Genomic DNA, 19008 nt, shown 5'->3' with positions numbered 1-19008 from the left:
TGGCTGGTAATCAGGTGGTAAGATAGTTGGTGGAAATGGAAAACTGAGCATTAAGGGTGCCATCTTGGTGAAAGTAACTACCACCACCAAAGCAGTTTTGACTTTGATTATTGGTAGGGAAAAGGTCTCTTAGAAAGTTCAGATTAATTCAACTCCAGGGCTTGTATGTCCTTACAGCTTTGTAGGATTTTGTTTTGGAGATAGGCATGAGCATTACAATCGAATACTGTGGGCCCAGTTATGCTAGGAGAATGGAAATTTTCTACGTTTTATTATGAGGAGTGCCAGAAACTCTACAAAGGGGTTGATGAATAATTGACAACTACTCAGACTCAAGCTTAGAGGGAGGGGATCTAGCTACTTACTGCAGGCTCTTGGTATCCAGAGACTTTGACGTTAGGAAAAAACCAAGATTGTTTTAAAGCCTTTTTGTCTTACTTGGGTTTCCCAATAGCAGACTCTGACATGAAGATTTATCTGAAATGATTTATTAAGGAAGGGATACTAGGAGAAGCAGTATAACGACCAGGAAGAAGCCAATAAAAGGTGAGGGATCAGCCAAAGTTCTGCATAGGTGGTTACACCTTAATCCTACAGGGGGTGTAAATTATTCCTTGCATTTGTTCCAACCAGAGGAAGGGAGACAGACCTTCAGGCTCTCACCTCTGTCAGTCTTTCATTAAGGCCAGCCTCAGAGGGCAGTAAATTCCCAGCCAATTTTAGCTCTCCAAGCACTGCGCAAAGTGAGTTCTAAGAACCCAAGGGAAGTCTGCCAAAAAAGCCACAGGTGCTGGTTGTTGGATGTGAAAGCACAGGAAGCCAGGCGGGGATCTGGGCAGAGCACTGAAGTTGCCACTATTACCCTTGTGCTTAGAATCGAATGGGAAACTTGATGGGGCGTAAACTGCCAGCTGCCCTGACCCAGGAGAAATAGATAAAAGATGATTACAGAGCAGGATTCAGAGAATGAATTCAAAGGAAGGAACAATGACGTTAGAGATGAGTTAAGTAAAAGCCTAGGTTGCTACAGTAAAGCAAGGAAGGGATAAAACTGCCTCCAAGCCTTCTTAGATGGGACGGGACGAGGTGTCCTCTTGAATCAGGGGTGGGGACAGTGGACATGAGTTCACAGAAGCAGCTATGAGCTTTGCTTGGAGCTTGTGTCTAGCTTAGTGTTGCTCTGCTTCTGTCCATAAATTTCAAGGTCTCAGAGTTCTGGCCTCAATGCTTCCTTGAAGCATTTGTGTAGTGGTTTAACTGGCAGCCCCCATTCTGGTGGAAGCAGGTGACTGGGGAGTCAAGCAAGATGCAGTGCTTCGGAAGGAGTCGTCAGAGAGGGCTGGGTTGGGAGGAGCGGCCCTGGCTGGTGACTTCCAGCATGGTACTGTAATGCTCAACAGGAGCCAGTGCAGACACCCGGGGGGGTATGTTGGGAACCAACAGAGGAGTGTAGGCGGCTCTGCAGGTACTACTTCCTTCCTTCCAAGTTGACATAGAAGAGTAGAAAGAGGGCTAAATTAGGATTCAGGTGACAACAAGTCTCATTTCTGCTCTGTCATTGACCAGCTGTGTGGTTCTGAGCAGTTTTCTTAATCTTTATAAGCCTCAGTCTCTGAAAATGTCAAGCAAACAAGTCTATGACTAGGTAAATAGTGTCATGTTAAATGTTAATTATCTGAACTACAAGATGTCAATGCCATAACTGCAGACAGTCATTCAGACACAAATGAAGACAGAAAGCTAAGAAGAATATGAAAGTCATGCACCAGGACAAGGGCTACCAGAACCCAAAAGACTAAAGATAGAAGCATGATCAATGTGAGGATTTTAAACTAGTTTGGTTAAAAGCAAACAAGCAAACCAAAACAGTGGCCACCAAGAATCAACCCTACTTAAGCGAAAGCCCTGAATTCAAGCGAAGCTCAACTGAGACCACGGGCAAAGCGAATGCTTTGTAAAACTTGATAAAGCCACACACAGAAGTGGGTTTTCATTTACTCTTTCTCTCCTCCGTTGACACCAGAAGCTATTGCCAAATGTTTCAAATTTCTCTTCTCTGTATTTTCATTGCCTTCTTCTCCTTTTAATTTTTCTAAATCTCTCCTCCTGCTTTGACAGGGCCATGTCCTGGGTTGTACTCCTAGAGAGAGCTGAAGAATGTGCTGGGTCTCATTGAGAAAAGAACTGAACAGTGGAACAAAAAAGCTGGGAGAAGAAGTAGGGTTAGGAGTTGGGTCGAGGAGAAGACTGAGGCAGAATCCATCAAAGGGGTGGGAATTCGAAGCAGGGAACCTGGTATTTATTTTCTTAGGAAAGAAGCCACTTATCAATTGGGTTTTAGGTAGGTTCATCTTTTCCTCCCATAAAGTTTCAGTTTCTGAAGTCATTTGGAAATGATTTATTATTGAGATTCATAGAGAGTAGTTGACTAAACACCCCCCAGCCCCCCCAAAAAATCCCGATACCTTTATACTTGTTTAAGAACTGAAATTTTATCATTAGAGCCTACCATTTCACATTACGTTCTAAAGTAGATCTTTTTGTTTCTAAAACAATTCTAAAACAATTAGAAGAGTATTTGATATAGCATTTTTTTGGCTACCAAGCTAATTTATTGAATAATTAAAATACACAACTAGGAATCACTTGAAAACATTTTTCTCCCTTGTACTTACCAAAAAATCCAAACAAACAAACAAACAAAAAACCCCAAGATTAATGTTGATTGTAATGGGAGGCTCAGGAAGAGACCCTGGAGGTCGATGAGTATTCCTTACCTGTCGATAGTTAGACGTAAAGGCTCCGAGGTAAGCGACGACCCCTGAGGAGATGAGGATGTCCCCTGTCAGGTTGATGTGCAGCTGCCCCAGCTCCAGAGCTGTTTGGCTCCATCGAGTTTTCTCACCCCCAAGGCCTCCGATCAACTTTTCAGCTCGTTCTAGCTTTTTGCTACACAGGTCAACCTCAAAAATAAAAGTAAACTTTTATCAACATCTACAAGTAGAATAAGTTAAAAAATTATTTAAATTTCTGCAAGATTTTACCCTCAGGGATAAATTTTTACATTACCAACTTATGCCTGGAATTTATTTTTTTTAACACTCTAAAAGAAAAATGTGCAATATCTAACCATGAAGACTGGCAAGTCCATGACCTTTTAGAATATTTTTCATAATAAAGTGTGTACTTTAATATAATCTGTGAAATTCATAACAGATATTTATCATATAATGCAAAGAATAGCTCTATTTAAGGAAATGAGCTACAGTATGAGACACTGAAAGTTAATTAAGTAATAAAGGACATCCTCTTGCAAATATAGATGTTTCCCCTCCATTTTAATAATCTAAATGCATTTTATTTTAAATATTCTATGAACGTTTTCCCCTCATTTAACTTGTGGTTGATTTAATGATAATTTTAAAGGTTAAATGTTTAAAAGTTTTAATAATTTATGCTTACTTACAAAGCACAATTTTCAAGTTGTTAAATTGTGTCAACCTACTCAGGCACTTGCAATTAACCTTAAATTAGGACATCAATCAATAGCTGACAGCCTACTTCGTGCATAAGACTGTCAGCCAAGTTTGATTATACATAATTAAGCAATGTTATTTTAAAAAAGAGGAAGGGTAATTATGAATATGGCAAACTTTGGGATAAGCTATTTCAACCCATGCAATAGCAATATACCAATAGAATACCTGAATTATTTTGATTAATTTTAAGTGACTTAGCATCATTAATCTTAGAAGATGACAAGATTAAGTAAAGGTTATCTTAAAGTTCAAAATGAAATAATTTACATGAACAGAGGAAGTAAATAATTGATAAAAGCAGAGACATTTAGATTATTTTGGAATAAGAATTTGGCTTATACTTTTTCTTATGCTATTAATATTTATATTAAATAAATGCTTTTAGATTAGAAGATATAAAATACTGTATCAGTTTATCTAAAGATAGGTTTAAAAAAAGCAGAAGGTATATAATTGGTAATATTTTTGATACTTCCTAAATAAAAACCTTTCTCTCTTAATTTTCCCTCCTTTAATATCTTGTGCTTCCTAGTTTCTTTCTTCACCCATTCTTCTTTCAACAGTATTAAAATGTTGAATCAGGTCTTGGACTATAATAAAGTTGCCATCAGAAACCACCAAGTAAAAATATTTTAGCCAAAATTTCTCTTCCAAAAGTAGATTTTTAATACACATATATGCATGCATTCAATTTACATTACCATAATTTTCCAACATTTTATTATGAAAAGTTATTTCAAACATACAACACAGTTGAAAAATGTTTACAGTGAGCAACCACATACCCATTTTTTAGTTATATTATTTAAACTAAAACTGATCACTTGGAACCCATACCTAATAATAGGTCACATTTTTAAGATTAGCACAATGTCACATATTGCACAAATATAAAATATGTGCACATATCCTACAGAAAGAAGCAGTCTAGTACAGTGGGAAAGAGCATAGCTATTAGAGTCAGATTGCCTGGGTTTGGATCTTAGCTTAGAAGCTGCATTGACCAGCTTAAGTTAAGTTGCTTAACTTTTCTGTGCTTTAGTTATTACAAAATGGTTCAAAAAGATTACCTCCCTCAGAAAGCTTTTGTGAGAATCAGTGAGATAATATACATTGCTCTCAGAACAACAGTGCCTTGCATATAAGCACTCAATAAATGTTGACTGTTATAAAATATTTTGACTTTTTTCTGGAACATAATCAGACTCTAGCAATTAATTTTTGCAAATGGTATCACTATCTAAGAGCAATGATTTTAGTCTTAAAAACATTTTCAGTGGACACACTATGGTTCTGGGTATTGAGTTCTAATCTCAGCTCTGCCATTAACTCTTTTTTTTTTTTTTAAATAATTTTTATTGGAGTATAGTTAATTAACAATGTTGTGTTAGTTTCAGGTGTACAGCAAAGAAAATCAGTTATTAACTCTTATATAACCTAAGTCACTTAACATTTTGGTTCTCCATTTTCTCACTTATAATGAAGAGTGATTTAAATAATCTACCTCAATATTCTAGTAATCTACAACAGAGATTATTGACAATTTTTTTCTTTTTGTGGGGTAAAGAGCCAGAAGGTAAATATTTTAGGCTCTGTGGACTAAGAGGCAAAAATGAGGATATTATATAGGTACTTATAAAATCATTTAATATGTAATCATTTAAAAATGTCAAAACCATTATTAGCTTGTGGGTTATACAAAAACTGACAGTGGTGGACTTGGCCTGTGGTCCACTCTTTGCCAACCACTGACCAGGAAGAAAACAGGATTGCTGTGTTTGTGCCAGCATGAACATCATTTTTATTTAGAATAATTGAGGATTTGCCCATATTTGTCTGTATTATCCTATACCTGGTTTTCCAAGTCAGCCTTCTTTTGTTTATTTAGTTCGAGTGTGTCCTGAAGCTTGGTCAGCTTGTCCTGAACTTCCCGAAGCACTGACTGCTTCTTTCTGAGACCATCCATGGCAATTTTAAGCTCCCCTTCAGCTGCAGCCAGTTTTATCTTTTTGGGAGCTACTATTTTTGCCACTCTGCCAAAAGTAAAATTGGAAAATTAAATACATGTTTAATATTCTAGTGTACTTTCCATCACTGAATTTACTTTTCTAATATCCTTACTATAACTCAAAACACATCTTCATGTATAACCTATACTGATTTCTATATTCTATATTTCATTTAAGAATCAGTCAAACCTGATCTCAGCACATAAAACATGACTATTAAAATAGATACCAAATACACATAACGTTTTCAAATAGGTAATTTTTTTACCCAAAATAAAATATTCAGCTGTCACCAATGTCAATTTCGGTGATTTTGGAAAAAGAGAATAAGCATATACATGTAAAATAGAACAGTGTTTGTGGAAACTAGCCTAATTCATTAAGGCTTAATTATGATGAGAAGAAGGGTATTTTATTTACATCATTTTACTCTTTCATTTTTAAAAAATTTTTTATTATTTTAAATAATTAAATGGGTTAATCTAACTTTTATTTTCATCTCAAAATAGTCAAAATGATTTTGTGTGTGTCCACCCACTTCCTCAGTTCCCCAACTTTTTTTTTCCTCTTCCAGTTTTATTAAATATATCTAAGAATGACACTCCTGTCTTTATATTGTACTTTTCTCAAATTTCAGAATATATCCCTAACTAAAACCAGCTATCTTATAAATATGTATGTTGGTAATAAAAGGAACTATGTAGGAAAAAGGATGGATCTAAATTCTCTTCTATCTGGAAAATGCAATAAGTCATGTTATCTTTCTAAATAAATGATAAAACATTAAATTAAAATTTATCATTAACATAATATATCATGGTCCAAAATATACATAGCCTGTAATATATATATATATATGTACAATGATTCAAACTGTTTATGAGTTTGAAAGACGACCAGTAATAGTTCCTTTTTTGAAGAAATAACCAAAAATTTTTACTCTGTTTTGTATATAAGTATTTCTCATACAATCATCAAAAAAGGCTGTTGGGCTTCCCTGGTGGCGCAGTGGTTGAGAATCTGCCTGCCAATGCAGGGCACACGGATTCGAGCCCTGGTCTGGGAAGATCCCACATGCCGCGGAGCAACTAGGCCCGTGAGCCACAACTACTGAGCCTGCACGTCTGGAGCCTGTGCTCCGCAACAAGAGAGGCCACCACAGTGAGAGGCCCGCGCACCGTGATGAAGAGTGGCCCCCGCTCGCCGCAACTAGAGAAAGCCCTCACACAGAAATGAAGACCCAACACAGCCAAAATTAAATACATAAATAAATAAAAATAAAAAATAGTAAATATATATTAAAAAAAAAAAAAAAGGCTGTTTGTCTAAACAAAGAATATATGTTAAGGGTGGTTTTCAAAATGTGGTCCAAGACATGTCCCCTCCCCTTCAGGGACTCCAAGAGGTCCTCCTTGTGCAACTAAACATCTGTGTGAGGCTGCATTTTCCTCATATACTTCAATCAAAACAATATATCCCACAACAGATTGAATGAAGCAGATCTGAGAGTCCAGCTGTCTTCTATTAAAGCACATAGTAAAGAGATGTGCAAAAATATGAAACACCACTTTTCTCACAACTTTTTTTGAAAATTGTGGATTAAAAAAAAGTTACTTATGTAAACATGTAGAGTTTTTTATTGCTATTTAAAAATGAAGTAAATATTTTTTAAATTTCTCAGTTTTAATTTCTAATATGGTAGATAAAAAAGGTTCTGGGGTCTGCAATAATTTTTAAGAATGTAAAGGGTTCCTGAGTCCAAAAAGTTGAAGTATCATTGTATTATACTATTTAGTTGGTATAGTCTTGCCTCCAGTAAATATGTCATATAACAGGCATTAGACAGGATTTTCTGAGGACCCTCTCACCTATGTAGCTCTTTATATTATTTAAATGGCCAAACCTGAAAATAAAACACACCAGTTCATTTTCTTTTTGTTAGTACTTACTTGTCATACGAATCCATTGCTATGACCCATTTGCACAGACCTTCGGCTGCTGTGGAAGCATTTCTAATCTTTTCTGGAACAAAATCTGGATTTGGAATATAATTTTTTCTTATGATGTTCATGTAAGCTGGAGGAATATTGTCCTTGTCATATTCATGAAGTGACTGTAGAAATCGAATGTCACCAAGAAGTCTTTTGGCAGGACCCCAGAAATCCTCAATTTTTCTCCCTGAACCTGTTGGGTCAGGGATTTTGTCAGCTTTGATGCCTTTCAAGATGCATACAGCTTCCATAACAAGCTTGACACCAGCGGGAGGACTCTTCATGGATTTTACCACTGTAATGTCCTTGAAATAATAACATGCTATTATTAAAAAAGAATTGTTTACATATGACTTGTAATCGGTTCCTATTTTCAAACTAAGCCATAAGATAGAAACTCACTGTTCATTGGGTAGAAATGGTGAAAGTGATAGAATTGTGTCAAGAAGTGTTGAGAAGTTTATCCCAAAGGAAAAGTTATAAACAAAAGAGAGTAACGGGAAGATACCCTATGTGAGATTACTTATGACATGAAATCTACTTCAAAAACACATGAAAGAGAGTTTGGCTGTCACAAAGTTAAGAGTTTTGTTGCTTCTGAAAAGCTATAAAAGTCATAGATGCAAACAGAAAAACACAGAGAAATTATACATATGAATGTCTCTTATAAACCAATTATATATAGTTAGCTCCTGTAAACATTTTCCTTTATATTCCTCTATATCTTTTTCATATGTATATGCTGTAAACCAGTGTATATGCTGTATTTTAACCAATGGAATCATAGTATACTTAACATACACGCTGTTTTAAAATCTGTTCTATTTCAGTAACAATACATAGCGAACATCCGCTCATGCTAGTAAACACTTACATCATTTTTAATGGCTGCATAGATAGCCTTCCAATGCACAGATAAGAACCATAATTCTAATACCCTATCTGTGCCTTGTTTTCTTTTTTACTATTACAATTGCCATATTGAATTAAAGTCTTAATGTCTTTTATTTTTTTAAAGCTTTTGACAAATATTGACAAACTGCCCTCCAGAAAGCAGAAGGGTGCCTGTTTTACTACATACACCCTTCGCAACACTGGTAGGCATTCTGACAGGCCAAAGAAATTTTATTTTGATCTGTATTTCTTTAAATACAAATGAGGTATGATATGTTTATTGACATTTTGTATTCATATGTTTATTGACTATTTGTATTTCCTCCTTTGTGAATTAGTACTTCTTTATACCATTTACTATCTTGTCTTAGAGCTTGTTATTGATTTGTAAGAGCTTTTCACATAGAAGCATATTAATATCTTGTTTACCATAGAGTTGAAAAGTTTTTCCTCAGTGTTTCTAAATTTCTGTCCATGGTGTTTATATCAAACAAAATGCGTTGGCTTTTAGGTACTAAAATTCAGTACTTTAAAAAATTTTTATTATTTATGAAAAATACAAAAGAGAGCATATACATTACAAACAATATTGTTTAGTATTTTTTTTGTTCCTGATTTCTTATACCAAAGAAATCCTAGGTTCTAGTTTACATTCCAAGGTTATTAACATCTGACCTACATTTTCTACCATTTTTACAGTAACTATATTTACATTTCAATCCGAAATCTATTTTGGAGTAAGGTGTGACGAAAGGATCTAACACTTTCTCCCTTACCTAACCCAAAGGTTTAGCCAAGATTCCCAACACTATTTTTTAAAATTCATCTTTATCTTTCTTAATTGAAATGTTCACTTTCACACCTTAATAAATTTCAAAGCTTAGACATGCTATTATAAAATATAACATTGTAAGCCATATTATGTATCACAAAAAACAACTGACAACATTGACATAACACTTTATCATATATACTGTAAGGTGTATTCCAATTACAAGTGTCTAAATATGAAATAGGTGCACATAGCATCAAAATATGTACTTGGGTCTTATACCCCTGTTGATTAAAGTTGTTCTGCAAAGTTCCTGAAATAACAGTTGTTGTATGGTTGTTTAGAACATTTGGAAGCTTGCTTCTTTTTCAAAATTGTCTTAGTCATGCATGTACATTTCTTTTTTTCCAGGTGAATGAGGGAATCTTTTTGCCAATTTGAAAATGATTTCAATCGCATTAAGTGTGGAGACTAATTTGGAAAGACAGACTAGATTGTAGCACACAATATTAAGTACTTTCTTAAGCTATGATGATGCATCTCCCAGCAAGCCTGTGGCTGTGCTCTTACCTGTGCAGTGAGAGTGTCAAGGGCAGCTAGAGCTGACTCTAATATGGGCAAGGCCCCTGCCAGGTCAGCGTCACATTCATCTTTGATGGCTTTGGCAGCCATAGCTTGTTCATTTGCTATTGTTTCATCAGCTTTCACTATTTTTTCAGTTTTGGCAACTTCTACAGACTCCCTCTCAATGATCATCATCATTTCATCAACCTCTTTGCTAGCAACTTTTAATTGAGGATGTAGAGCCTCTAACTCGAATTGCATTGTGGCTACTTGAGATGCAGCAGAATCCAGTTTATCCAAACCCACTTCATACCTCTTCTTCATTTTCATTACTTCACTGAAAGCAAAGATAAAACAAGGTTAGCTGTCAGGCTCTAGCTCCTCCTTCAAGGAAAAAACTTAAGTGTTCTTGAGCTTTTCAGGCTTTTTCATTATAGGTATCTTGTAAATAACCTATAATGGAAGAGAATCTGAAAAGTTATAAATATATATAACTGAATCGCTTTGACACAACATTGTAAATCAGGTATACTTCAATTTTAAAAAAGTGGTTTGAAAGATTTTCACATATATTAACAATTTTGTGAAAAATATAAACTCTAGAACTTTAGATTGTGTGCAATTAAAAGTAGACAGTATGTCTTGGGATTTTTTGTATTTCCAGTACCTGACACAATATCTAGGCATATAACAAACTCAAAAGATAAATACACTAAGTATAAGGCAAGGAACCTCCTATACCAAGATGAATGATGTGCCTCTACAATTAGTCACCTTGGGAAGTTTATTCCAACAACATTATTGTTCCTTCAAATCTTTTTATAATCAGTTATTTTAAATAGACTTCAGTGCCCAAAATATATTATTTTGAATGCTGCCAAATGTGGCATATAATTTTAAGATGTGTTAAGTATCTTGAAATAGGAATTTTTAAATTTAAGATAAAAGTGGCCAATAGAGAATAAAGCTCAACACTTTTTTGGTGCAATATTATTATAAAGTAATAATAATTGATTCAAAATAATGTAATATTTTAAGATACTTTAAATTTTTTATCTGCATTCATATGTGTTCTAGAGATAATTATACATTATGAGTAGAGAAAACTCTCCTTTATAATTTGTTTCATTTTAAATATTTGAGATACCATAATGTCTCAAAGTAAAAGGTGACGCATTTTAGAAATTCTCTTCAAAAAGTTGGTTGGAGTAGGTAACGAACCAACCTGATAATTGTCTAAAGGTGGAAGCGCACTCTTCAACTGAGTGCTTAACTGACTTGAGCTGGAAAACTGAAAAGGCTGTCATAGGAAAAAAAAAAAAAAACATTACAAGTCAGGACATGCTACACTTTTGGCATTTGTGATTCCCTCCGAGCAAAACGTGTTACAGCAATGGGAACTGAGGAGACTGGAAAGAGGATACCATGTTATCTGTGAGTTTGGTTTCAGTGGAACCCTTGTGGAGCAAGCACTGGAAAGGTCTCACTCCTGCCAACATGAAGCAGTTTCTGTGTGGTGGTTCATCCCACGTGATGCTTTGCTGGCTAAAACACTGGTTTCTTGGCAGGGAACCTGATAACTTGCTTCTAGGTTACAGTACTACCTGGCTATAAGGAGATCTAAAGACTTCAGCTATTAAGGGAAGAATAACTACAGGGTGGGAATTCTAGTTGAGGTAAAGGGAGAACATTTTTAAAAAGAGGCAAGTTGAAAGGCCAACAAGAATATCTAAAAATGCCTAGAAAACTATTACTTTCAAACTTTCTCTAAGTTTGTATCTCACTTTTATAATCTTTCTTCCAGTTAGGATGGCCTTAAATACTGTGAGCATATAATCAAACAGAAAGATGAGTGATACCCCCAAATTAATCAGACTCCCCAAGTGGTTTTGATCTCCCTGGATGGGAAAATATGGGGGGAGAAAAGCAAGATTCCATTAGGTTAAAGATCCTAAGATCTACATGGAAAGAAATAATAAAATGACAGCCAAAGAAATAGTAAAATTCAGCTAAGTCATGTAGCAGCCTTGGGTGGGACTTGCAGATTTCACTAGGTAGATGGAAAAAATACTATTGGTATGATTCAACACGGGGTGTGTGCCATGATGAATAGGAAAGCTATGACACTCCTGCTGTGGAAGGCATTACAAGAGTCACTATAAATACGGCTAAGGAGTTTCCCACCAGTATCTAGGTAGCATCTTGGACAATACGAGAAAAGGTACTTCAAATTGCCTGAGATAGTGAGTTAGCCATAGGAAGATTTAGAATGAACTATAGTTAATATGCAAAAACTAAACTTATTATTTTTTTGTCAAGGAATCTGTGCACATTTGGTGTTTTAAGTATTTTTTTAATATTTAAAAGAATTTGGTCTATTAGATGAACAGATCAGCCTCGTACTCCAATATAAGTTATGTAATTGATCAACAGAGGTAATTTGTGCTTTGAAGTAAAAAAATCTCATTAAGTTTTTAGACAATAGTCAAACACTGAAAAGGACTTAAGGCTTACCATATGTATAAGTTTAACTTACTAGATTTTAGAAATTATTTAAGTACCTGGGAAAGTTTAGTTTGTTAAATCAGACTTTAAGAGGGAAAGAAAAATATTAAAAATTACAAATGCAATATAAAAAATTGCTTAAATTCGTATAAGTATATTGACGTTTGTATTGATGTTTTCAAATAAGAGTTTACTTAAAGAAGGAAAGCTGGTTATGTATATTGAGTGGCTGTCTCTGGGTTTCAGCTGTTCAATACCTAAAGAGAAGGTTTATTTATTATCTAATTACTTATTAAAGAAAAATTACTCACTAGTGTTGTTTACCCAATAGCATTGTCAAAGTATCCTGGAGCCTTACCACAGCTCTGAGTGGCACACCTTCATTCCTTAAACAGGTATGATTATGCATTTATCATGTGCTGGGCAATGCATCTGCACAAAAGAATAAGCCCTGCTCCCTACCTTAAGAATATCTGTGGAGTAAATCATTTAATGATGTAACAAAACTCACAGTATATACATATATGAAATAAATCTCTACCACATCATCGCTATGTCATTTTTGTCCACACAAATGTTTTAAAAACCACCATAGCTTACTTTGAAATAAGAAATTTTGTTTTTACCTCCTTTTCTTTTCCAACAACAGTTTGAAGGTAGAGATTAATTCAAGATAAGAGGTAGGAGTCACATAATTGTATCTTTGAAGTTCAACATAGAAGGATGTCGATAAATCTACAGTAGAAGTGTGAAAGCTTTTACACAACTCAATACAGCCATCTCGTATTTCCTCTGACACTTCAATGTCTTCCAAGAAGCGGGAGGCAACTGCCTGTAGTGCATCTTCAGGCCAGGACTGAATTTAAGATAAATGCTTTAGCACATGATCCAATTTACTGACAGGAGTTTGTTATTACTGCGGTCCTTCACGGATGGTGGAAATGCAGGGGAAAACATGAGGGATGGGGTGGGACAGACACTCATGAGGAACTTCCCCCAAGTACTTGGCCCCTTAGGACAGGGAGCCAGTAACTAATGCGTGCAATATTAACCCTTCATGGTTTGTTCAGGGGTTAGAGAAATTGGGCATGAGTATTGCAGGAGCAAGGAAGAAAAAAGGAACTAAATTTATAGAATATCTATCTTTGTGCTCATTCTATTATTATTATCTCATTTCATTCTCCCAACAATTCTCTGAGGTAAATGTTACTATCCTTTCCCCTAAACTCCAGAATTAGATCAACAACTACCTCTTTGATTTCTCTTATAACTATCTCAAACTCAACAAGTCTAAAACACAGTTCTTATCTCCCCCAAAATAGCTGCAGTCCTCCCCAACTTAGTCAACATCTCCACCATACACCCAGTTGCTCAAGCCAAAGTCACCCTTGATCCCTCTCCTCTTCCTCAATCCTACATCTATTCCAAAAGCAAGTCCTATGGGCACCATCTCTAAAACAGCTTCCAAATCTTTTCCATTCTTTCTATACCCACAACCATCATCGCAGTTCAACTCTCTGTTACCATCTTCCTGGAATTTTCCAACAGTGTCCTAACTGGTCTCCCTGCTTCTATGCTCTATGCAGCTGCCAGAGTGATCTTATCAAAGGCAAATTAGCTCTTTTCATACTCTCAATTCACAATCCTTCAAAGACTTCCCAGCACATTCAAAATAAAATCCAAAGCCTAACTTGTAAATCTCTACTTGATCTGGCACTTTCCACTTTTCTGACCTCAGTTCTATGACTTACCCCTCAGTTACTGTGCCCTTGTCACCCTGATTTTCTCTCACGCCATTCATTCCTTCTATGTAGCTTCTTGTCTTCACTAATTTATTCTCTTACCAGATCCTCTCAGAACTGGCACTTTTTGTCCTTCATCTTTCCTCGTAAAGGTCACTGATTCAGAAAGCCTACATGCTACCCTGTATGATGAATTATTTTTCACTAATTTGCAAGTAGGCAAACTCAAGGAAAGCAGAAGCCTAGTCTATTTCATTTTCCTATTCACCTCCAGCTTTAGGATAAGACCTGCTACAAAGCAAGAGTTCAATAAATATGTTTTTCGTGTAATAATTAATCTTAGCAGGAAATGGAGGAACAAAGGGGCTATGTAAATTCCCCAAGGTCCAAAATTCTTATGTGTTAGATTTCACTTACATGATCTCTGCCACAGCTTGTAAACTTCCTACCCCACCCCCTTGTCTGCTCTGCACTTCCTGATACTGAAATTTACTAGAAAAAGTGGTCGCTGGGGCTTTCTTCCTTTTGACGTCCTGTTGGGTTTGCTAATGGAAAGAGACTGGAAAAAAAAAAGAGGTAGAGGCGTTTCTACCCCTCTTCCTTTCTAGCAGAAGCTGAGCTCTAGGTTTTGGGTTCCTGTTCCTATCAGACATTCCTACTTCCACAGCTCCAAGTTCCAGTAACACTCCTTCCTCCCTATTCCCTTTTTTACCCAGCTGTAGTAACATCTTCTTGCTACACTCTACCACTTTCTGCCTGACCATCCCTCTCGAGCTCCTTTAATCCTGCCTACACGTCTATGAACAGTCCCTTCATTCAACTTTCCTCAGTGAGGCCTTCCAGGGTGCTCTCTGTTCCCTGTCAGGAACCTGACTGATACACAACTTTATCCTAAAACTTTCTACAATAAATTGATGTCAATGACTGTATACACTAGCAATAAGAAGTTTTTCTATTATAATGATTTTTGAATTATAATTTCATAAAATACATTATTACTGATCAGAAAATTCTGCTAAGCTACAATTTGGTGGGGGGGCTCTAAAATAAGTCATGCTGATGAGGGAGATTCAATATTTCTAGAAGTCTATCTAAAATTTACATGACAATACCTGAAACCAGTCAATGGTACAGCAGTTAACAAGAGCAGGGAACTTTCTAAGACGAATCCGAAATGCATCTCCAATGGGACTCATGGCAAGGACAACATGCAGTTGGTTGCGGCAGCGATCAATAAACATGTTGAAAAGAGCTATGGGGCTTCCGTCAGTTTGTTTGGTTTTATCCCGTTGGCGATCTAAATGACGCATCTTATCACATATCTCCTGCTTCTCATCCAATGCAAAGAGATTCGGAACCTCCCCAGCATTTAGTAGATTGTTGACATCTTCTAGAAATGACTCCTTTTTAATCTGAGTATCTGTAAACAGGAAGACACCCTGCATCTCCCCTTCTGCACATTTCCTTAAGATCACTTTTAAGTCTTCATGCCACTCAGAATTACCATAGCCCTTGGAGATTTCAACCTGGAAAACTGAAGAATCAGCCATGTGGGCGGCTAATCTGGTGACAGACTGCCTTCCACTCCCTCCAACACCAACCAGAAGAGCATGGCTGCGAGGCTGCTTCAGGATCCTGGAAATTCGGCTGATGTGCTCTATGGCAAATCGGAATAAGACAAGGTTCAGGGTTTTTTTGCTCATATTGTTGTATTCTTCTAGGTGAGCTTCTACTATCACCCGGAGAGCATCTACATCTGCAACTTCTCTGTAGTTGGTATCCTCTCTCTTGGGATCATGGAAATCACAAAACATTAAGCTGTGTAAGTCATCTTCTTCCACCACTCCGTCATTATCAAAATCCAAACTTTGAAAAAGCTCATGAAAATTAGCATGCATATATTTTTTCAAGATTTCTTGAATGTAGTTGATCAGCCAACTCCTGTCTGCATTATCCAGAAGGCGATCGTAATACACTCTAAGGACCTGTATAATAATTAAAAAGCAGCTTTAAGAACTGATTCTTCTATTTTTTTAGTTTCATTTCTGTGCTCATCTCAAGTAATATAAAAAGTGCTCTCAAGAAATTTCTATGGGTTTTATTAAAAGCATATCCAAACGAGGACTGGCTCATAATAATATGCACTTTAAATATTAATTTTAACCACATATATTTGGAATAATACAGAGTTACACTGTTATCAATAAATAAAGGTAAATTGGGGGAACTGAAGTAGATTATAGATATAATCTACTGACCATGCAAAGAGCATTAAGGACTAGAGAAGGGAAAAAAATACTAGAGAAGGTAAGTGAATTTGCTGCTCACTCAGATAGAGATAACAGAGCTGGGCACTGGTATCTAGGGTTTTGCAACTCCCTTGAAGTGATCTTTTCCTTTTCTCAGCCAGATAACATCTTGAAAATTGTTGTCAAATCAATAGATTTTTTTTTTTAAATAAAAGTACATTTTCTAGATAAAGAGGGAATGTCTTAGGTGGAGGGCAAGTTTGTCTTATTTTTGTTGTAAGTAATTGCAGAGGGCAATCTACTAAAATAAATCTCTGCTTATCTGCACATGTTGTGGGACTGCAAAAAGTAGTTAATCAGGCTTGCTACATAAAATAACTATTTCCTCAGAGTGGTATGAATGTCCCTTGGTTGCAGTCTGTTTTGGACTGAACTATGTTCCCCCGCATATTCATATGTTGAAGTCCTAACCCCCTTAATGTGACTGTATTTGGAGAGAGGTCCATTAAGAAGGTAATTAAGGTTAAATGAGCTCATATGGGTGGAGTCCTAATCCTATCGCACTGCTGTCCTTACAAGGAAAGGAAGTGACAACAGAGCTCTCGCTCTTTCCCTGCAGACACACAGAAGAAAGGCCGTGTGAGGACATAGGTAGGCCCTCTGTGAGCCAGGAAGAGAGCCTTCACCAGAAACCCACACTGACGGCAACTTGATTTTGTATTTTTGGCCTCCAGAGGTATGAGAAAATAAATTTCTGTTGTTTAAGCCACTCACTCTGTGGTATTTTTGTTATGGCAGCACTAGTAGACTAATACACACAATAACAAGCAATGCATATTTTTGTCAGCAAACTTTCTAACATTAAACCCGTCTGCATCAGCTTCTTCACCTTATAAAATGGAAGTAGTAATACCTGACTCACAAATCTCACAGATGCATGGCAAAAATGAAATGACAGCAAATGTGAAAACACCACAGAACTGAGAAATGTAATTATTACAAACTGCCTTGGAATCAGCCTAATTGTGTTCAAGAGTAATGATTTTAGTGTTTTCACTGCTGTCTGGTTGACATAATAGTGTCATCTCTTTTTCTAACATCAGTAGCTACACAAATGGTATGACTGAAGCCTCCCACTTACTCCCCACCCCCAGTTCAAAAGCTATTTCTCTATGGGACAATTGAGTTTCCCAACATATGCCAATAGTCACTTCCTTGGATTGAGATACCGAAGACCTCCTCCTTCTTATGAGAAAAAGGAAACTAAGACAACCTCACATATTGGGCATCAGTGTCTAAGCATGAATCAAGTATATTATTATCTAGCTGCAATTTAGCAAGAACAAGAACCTAAGGCAGTGTTTCTCAGAGACTGTCAACACACATGAATCTAGGGCCCCACTCTGGACCTGCTGACTTAAAAGTTTTGAGGATGGAGACTGGGAAGATCTTTTTTTTTTTTCTTTTTAAAAATTTCCTTACATGAGGTACAAAAATCTTAAGTGTACACCTCCAGGAATTTTTACACATATTTACACCCAGGTGACCACCACCAAGATGAAGATATAGAACATTCTCAACACCTTAGCAAGCTCCCTCTCACTTCTGCTGATACCTGCCCTCCTCTCTTCCGTACAGGGGACTATTATTCCATTGCCACCCCTTATATTTTTAAAAGTTGACACATAAAATTTTCCATTATAAATCTAAATCTTTGCAGGGGAAGTAATTTCTGGCATATTTATATTGTATTTGTGCTTCGAATTCATTTGCCTCAAAGTCTTGATTACAAATTGCTTTAATTGGTACATAATTTACATATCATAAAATTCACTCTTTTAAAGCATACGATTCAATGGTTTTTGTAGAATAGTCACATAGTTGTGCAGTCATCACCACCATCTAACTCTGGATCTTTTTCATCACCCCAAAAAGAAACCCTGTACCCACTAGCAGTCACTTATTATTATCCCCACCCCATATGCCGCCACAGCCCCTGGCAACCAGTAATCTCCTGTCACTATGGATTTGCTTATTCTGGACATTTCATATAAATGGGAAAATATTATATGTGGCCTTTTGTGTCTAGCTTCTTTCACTTAGTGTAATGTTTTCTAGGTTCATCCATGTTGTAGCGTGTATCAGTATTTCTTTTTACGGCTGAATAGAGTTCCACTGTGTGTATACACACACACACACACACACACACACACACACACACACACACACACACAAACATTTTGTTTGTCTATTCATCAGCTAATGTATATTTGAGTTGTTTCCGCTTTTGGCTATTATGAATACTTCTGCTAACACTCATGTACAAGTTTTTGTGTATACCTATGTTTTCACTTCTCTTGGGTATATAGCTAGGAGTGGAATTTCTGGGTCATATGGTAACTCTATGTTTAACATTTTGAGGAACTACCAAACTGTTTTCCAAAGCAGCTGCGCCATATAACATTCCCACACGCGATGTTATTATCCAGTTGTTGTTGTTGTTTTTTAAATTACAGCCATCCTATTGGGTGTTAGGGGGTACTTCACTGTGATCTTGATTTGTATTTCCCTAATTACTAGTGATGTTAAACATTGTTTCACGTACCGATTGGCCATTTGTATATCGTCTTTGGAGAAATGTCTATTCAAATCCTCTCTCCACTTTTAAATTAGGTTATTCGTCTTTCACTATTGCTTTGTAATAGTTCTTTATGTATTCTGGATATTAGATGCTCATCAGATA

The 19008-nt window shown here is 36.3% G+C and overlaps 1 protein-coding gene and 1 long non-coding RNA gene across 2 annotated transcripts in view; one reads left to right on the top strand and one right to left on the bottom strand.

The window, feature by feature from the left end:
- The window catches only part of DNAH7 (dynein axonemal heavy chain 7), a 246606-nt gene that overhangs the window by 82078 nt on the left and 145520 nt on the right, over positions 1-19008 (bottom strand). Inside the window, exons 41-46 of the mRNA XM_082397280.1 lie at positions 15129-16001; positions 12901-13130; positions 9776-10106; positions 7498-7844; positions 5392-5572; positions 2778-2963 (exon numbers count right to left, since the gene is read on the bottom strand). Of these exons, the coding sequence (XP_082253406.1) occupies positions 2778-2963; positions 5392-5572; positions 7498-7844; positions 9776-10106; positions 12901-13130; positions 15129-16001 (2148 nt within the window). The remainder of the gene's footprint in view (positions 1-2777; positions 2964-5391; positions 5573-7497; positions 7845-9775; positions 10107-12900; positions 13131-15128; positions 16002-19008) is intronic.
- LOC309631265 lies at positions 10213-17800 on the top strand. The gene is made up of 3 exons (XR_014246160.1): positions 10213-12669; positions 15738-15838; positions 16885-17800. It is a non-coding gene; the product is annotated as an uncharacterized lncRNA (long non-coding RNA).

Source organism: Balaenoptera borealis (assembly GCF_965194805.1).
Source record: "Balaenoptera borealis genome assembly, chromosome: 6".
NCBI lineage: Eukaryota > Metazoa > Chordata > Mammalia > Artiodactyla > Balaenopteridae > Balaenoptera > Balaenoptera borealis.
This window is presented reverse-complemented; position numbering and strand designations above follow the sequence as displayed.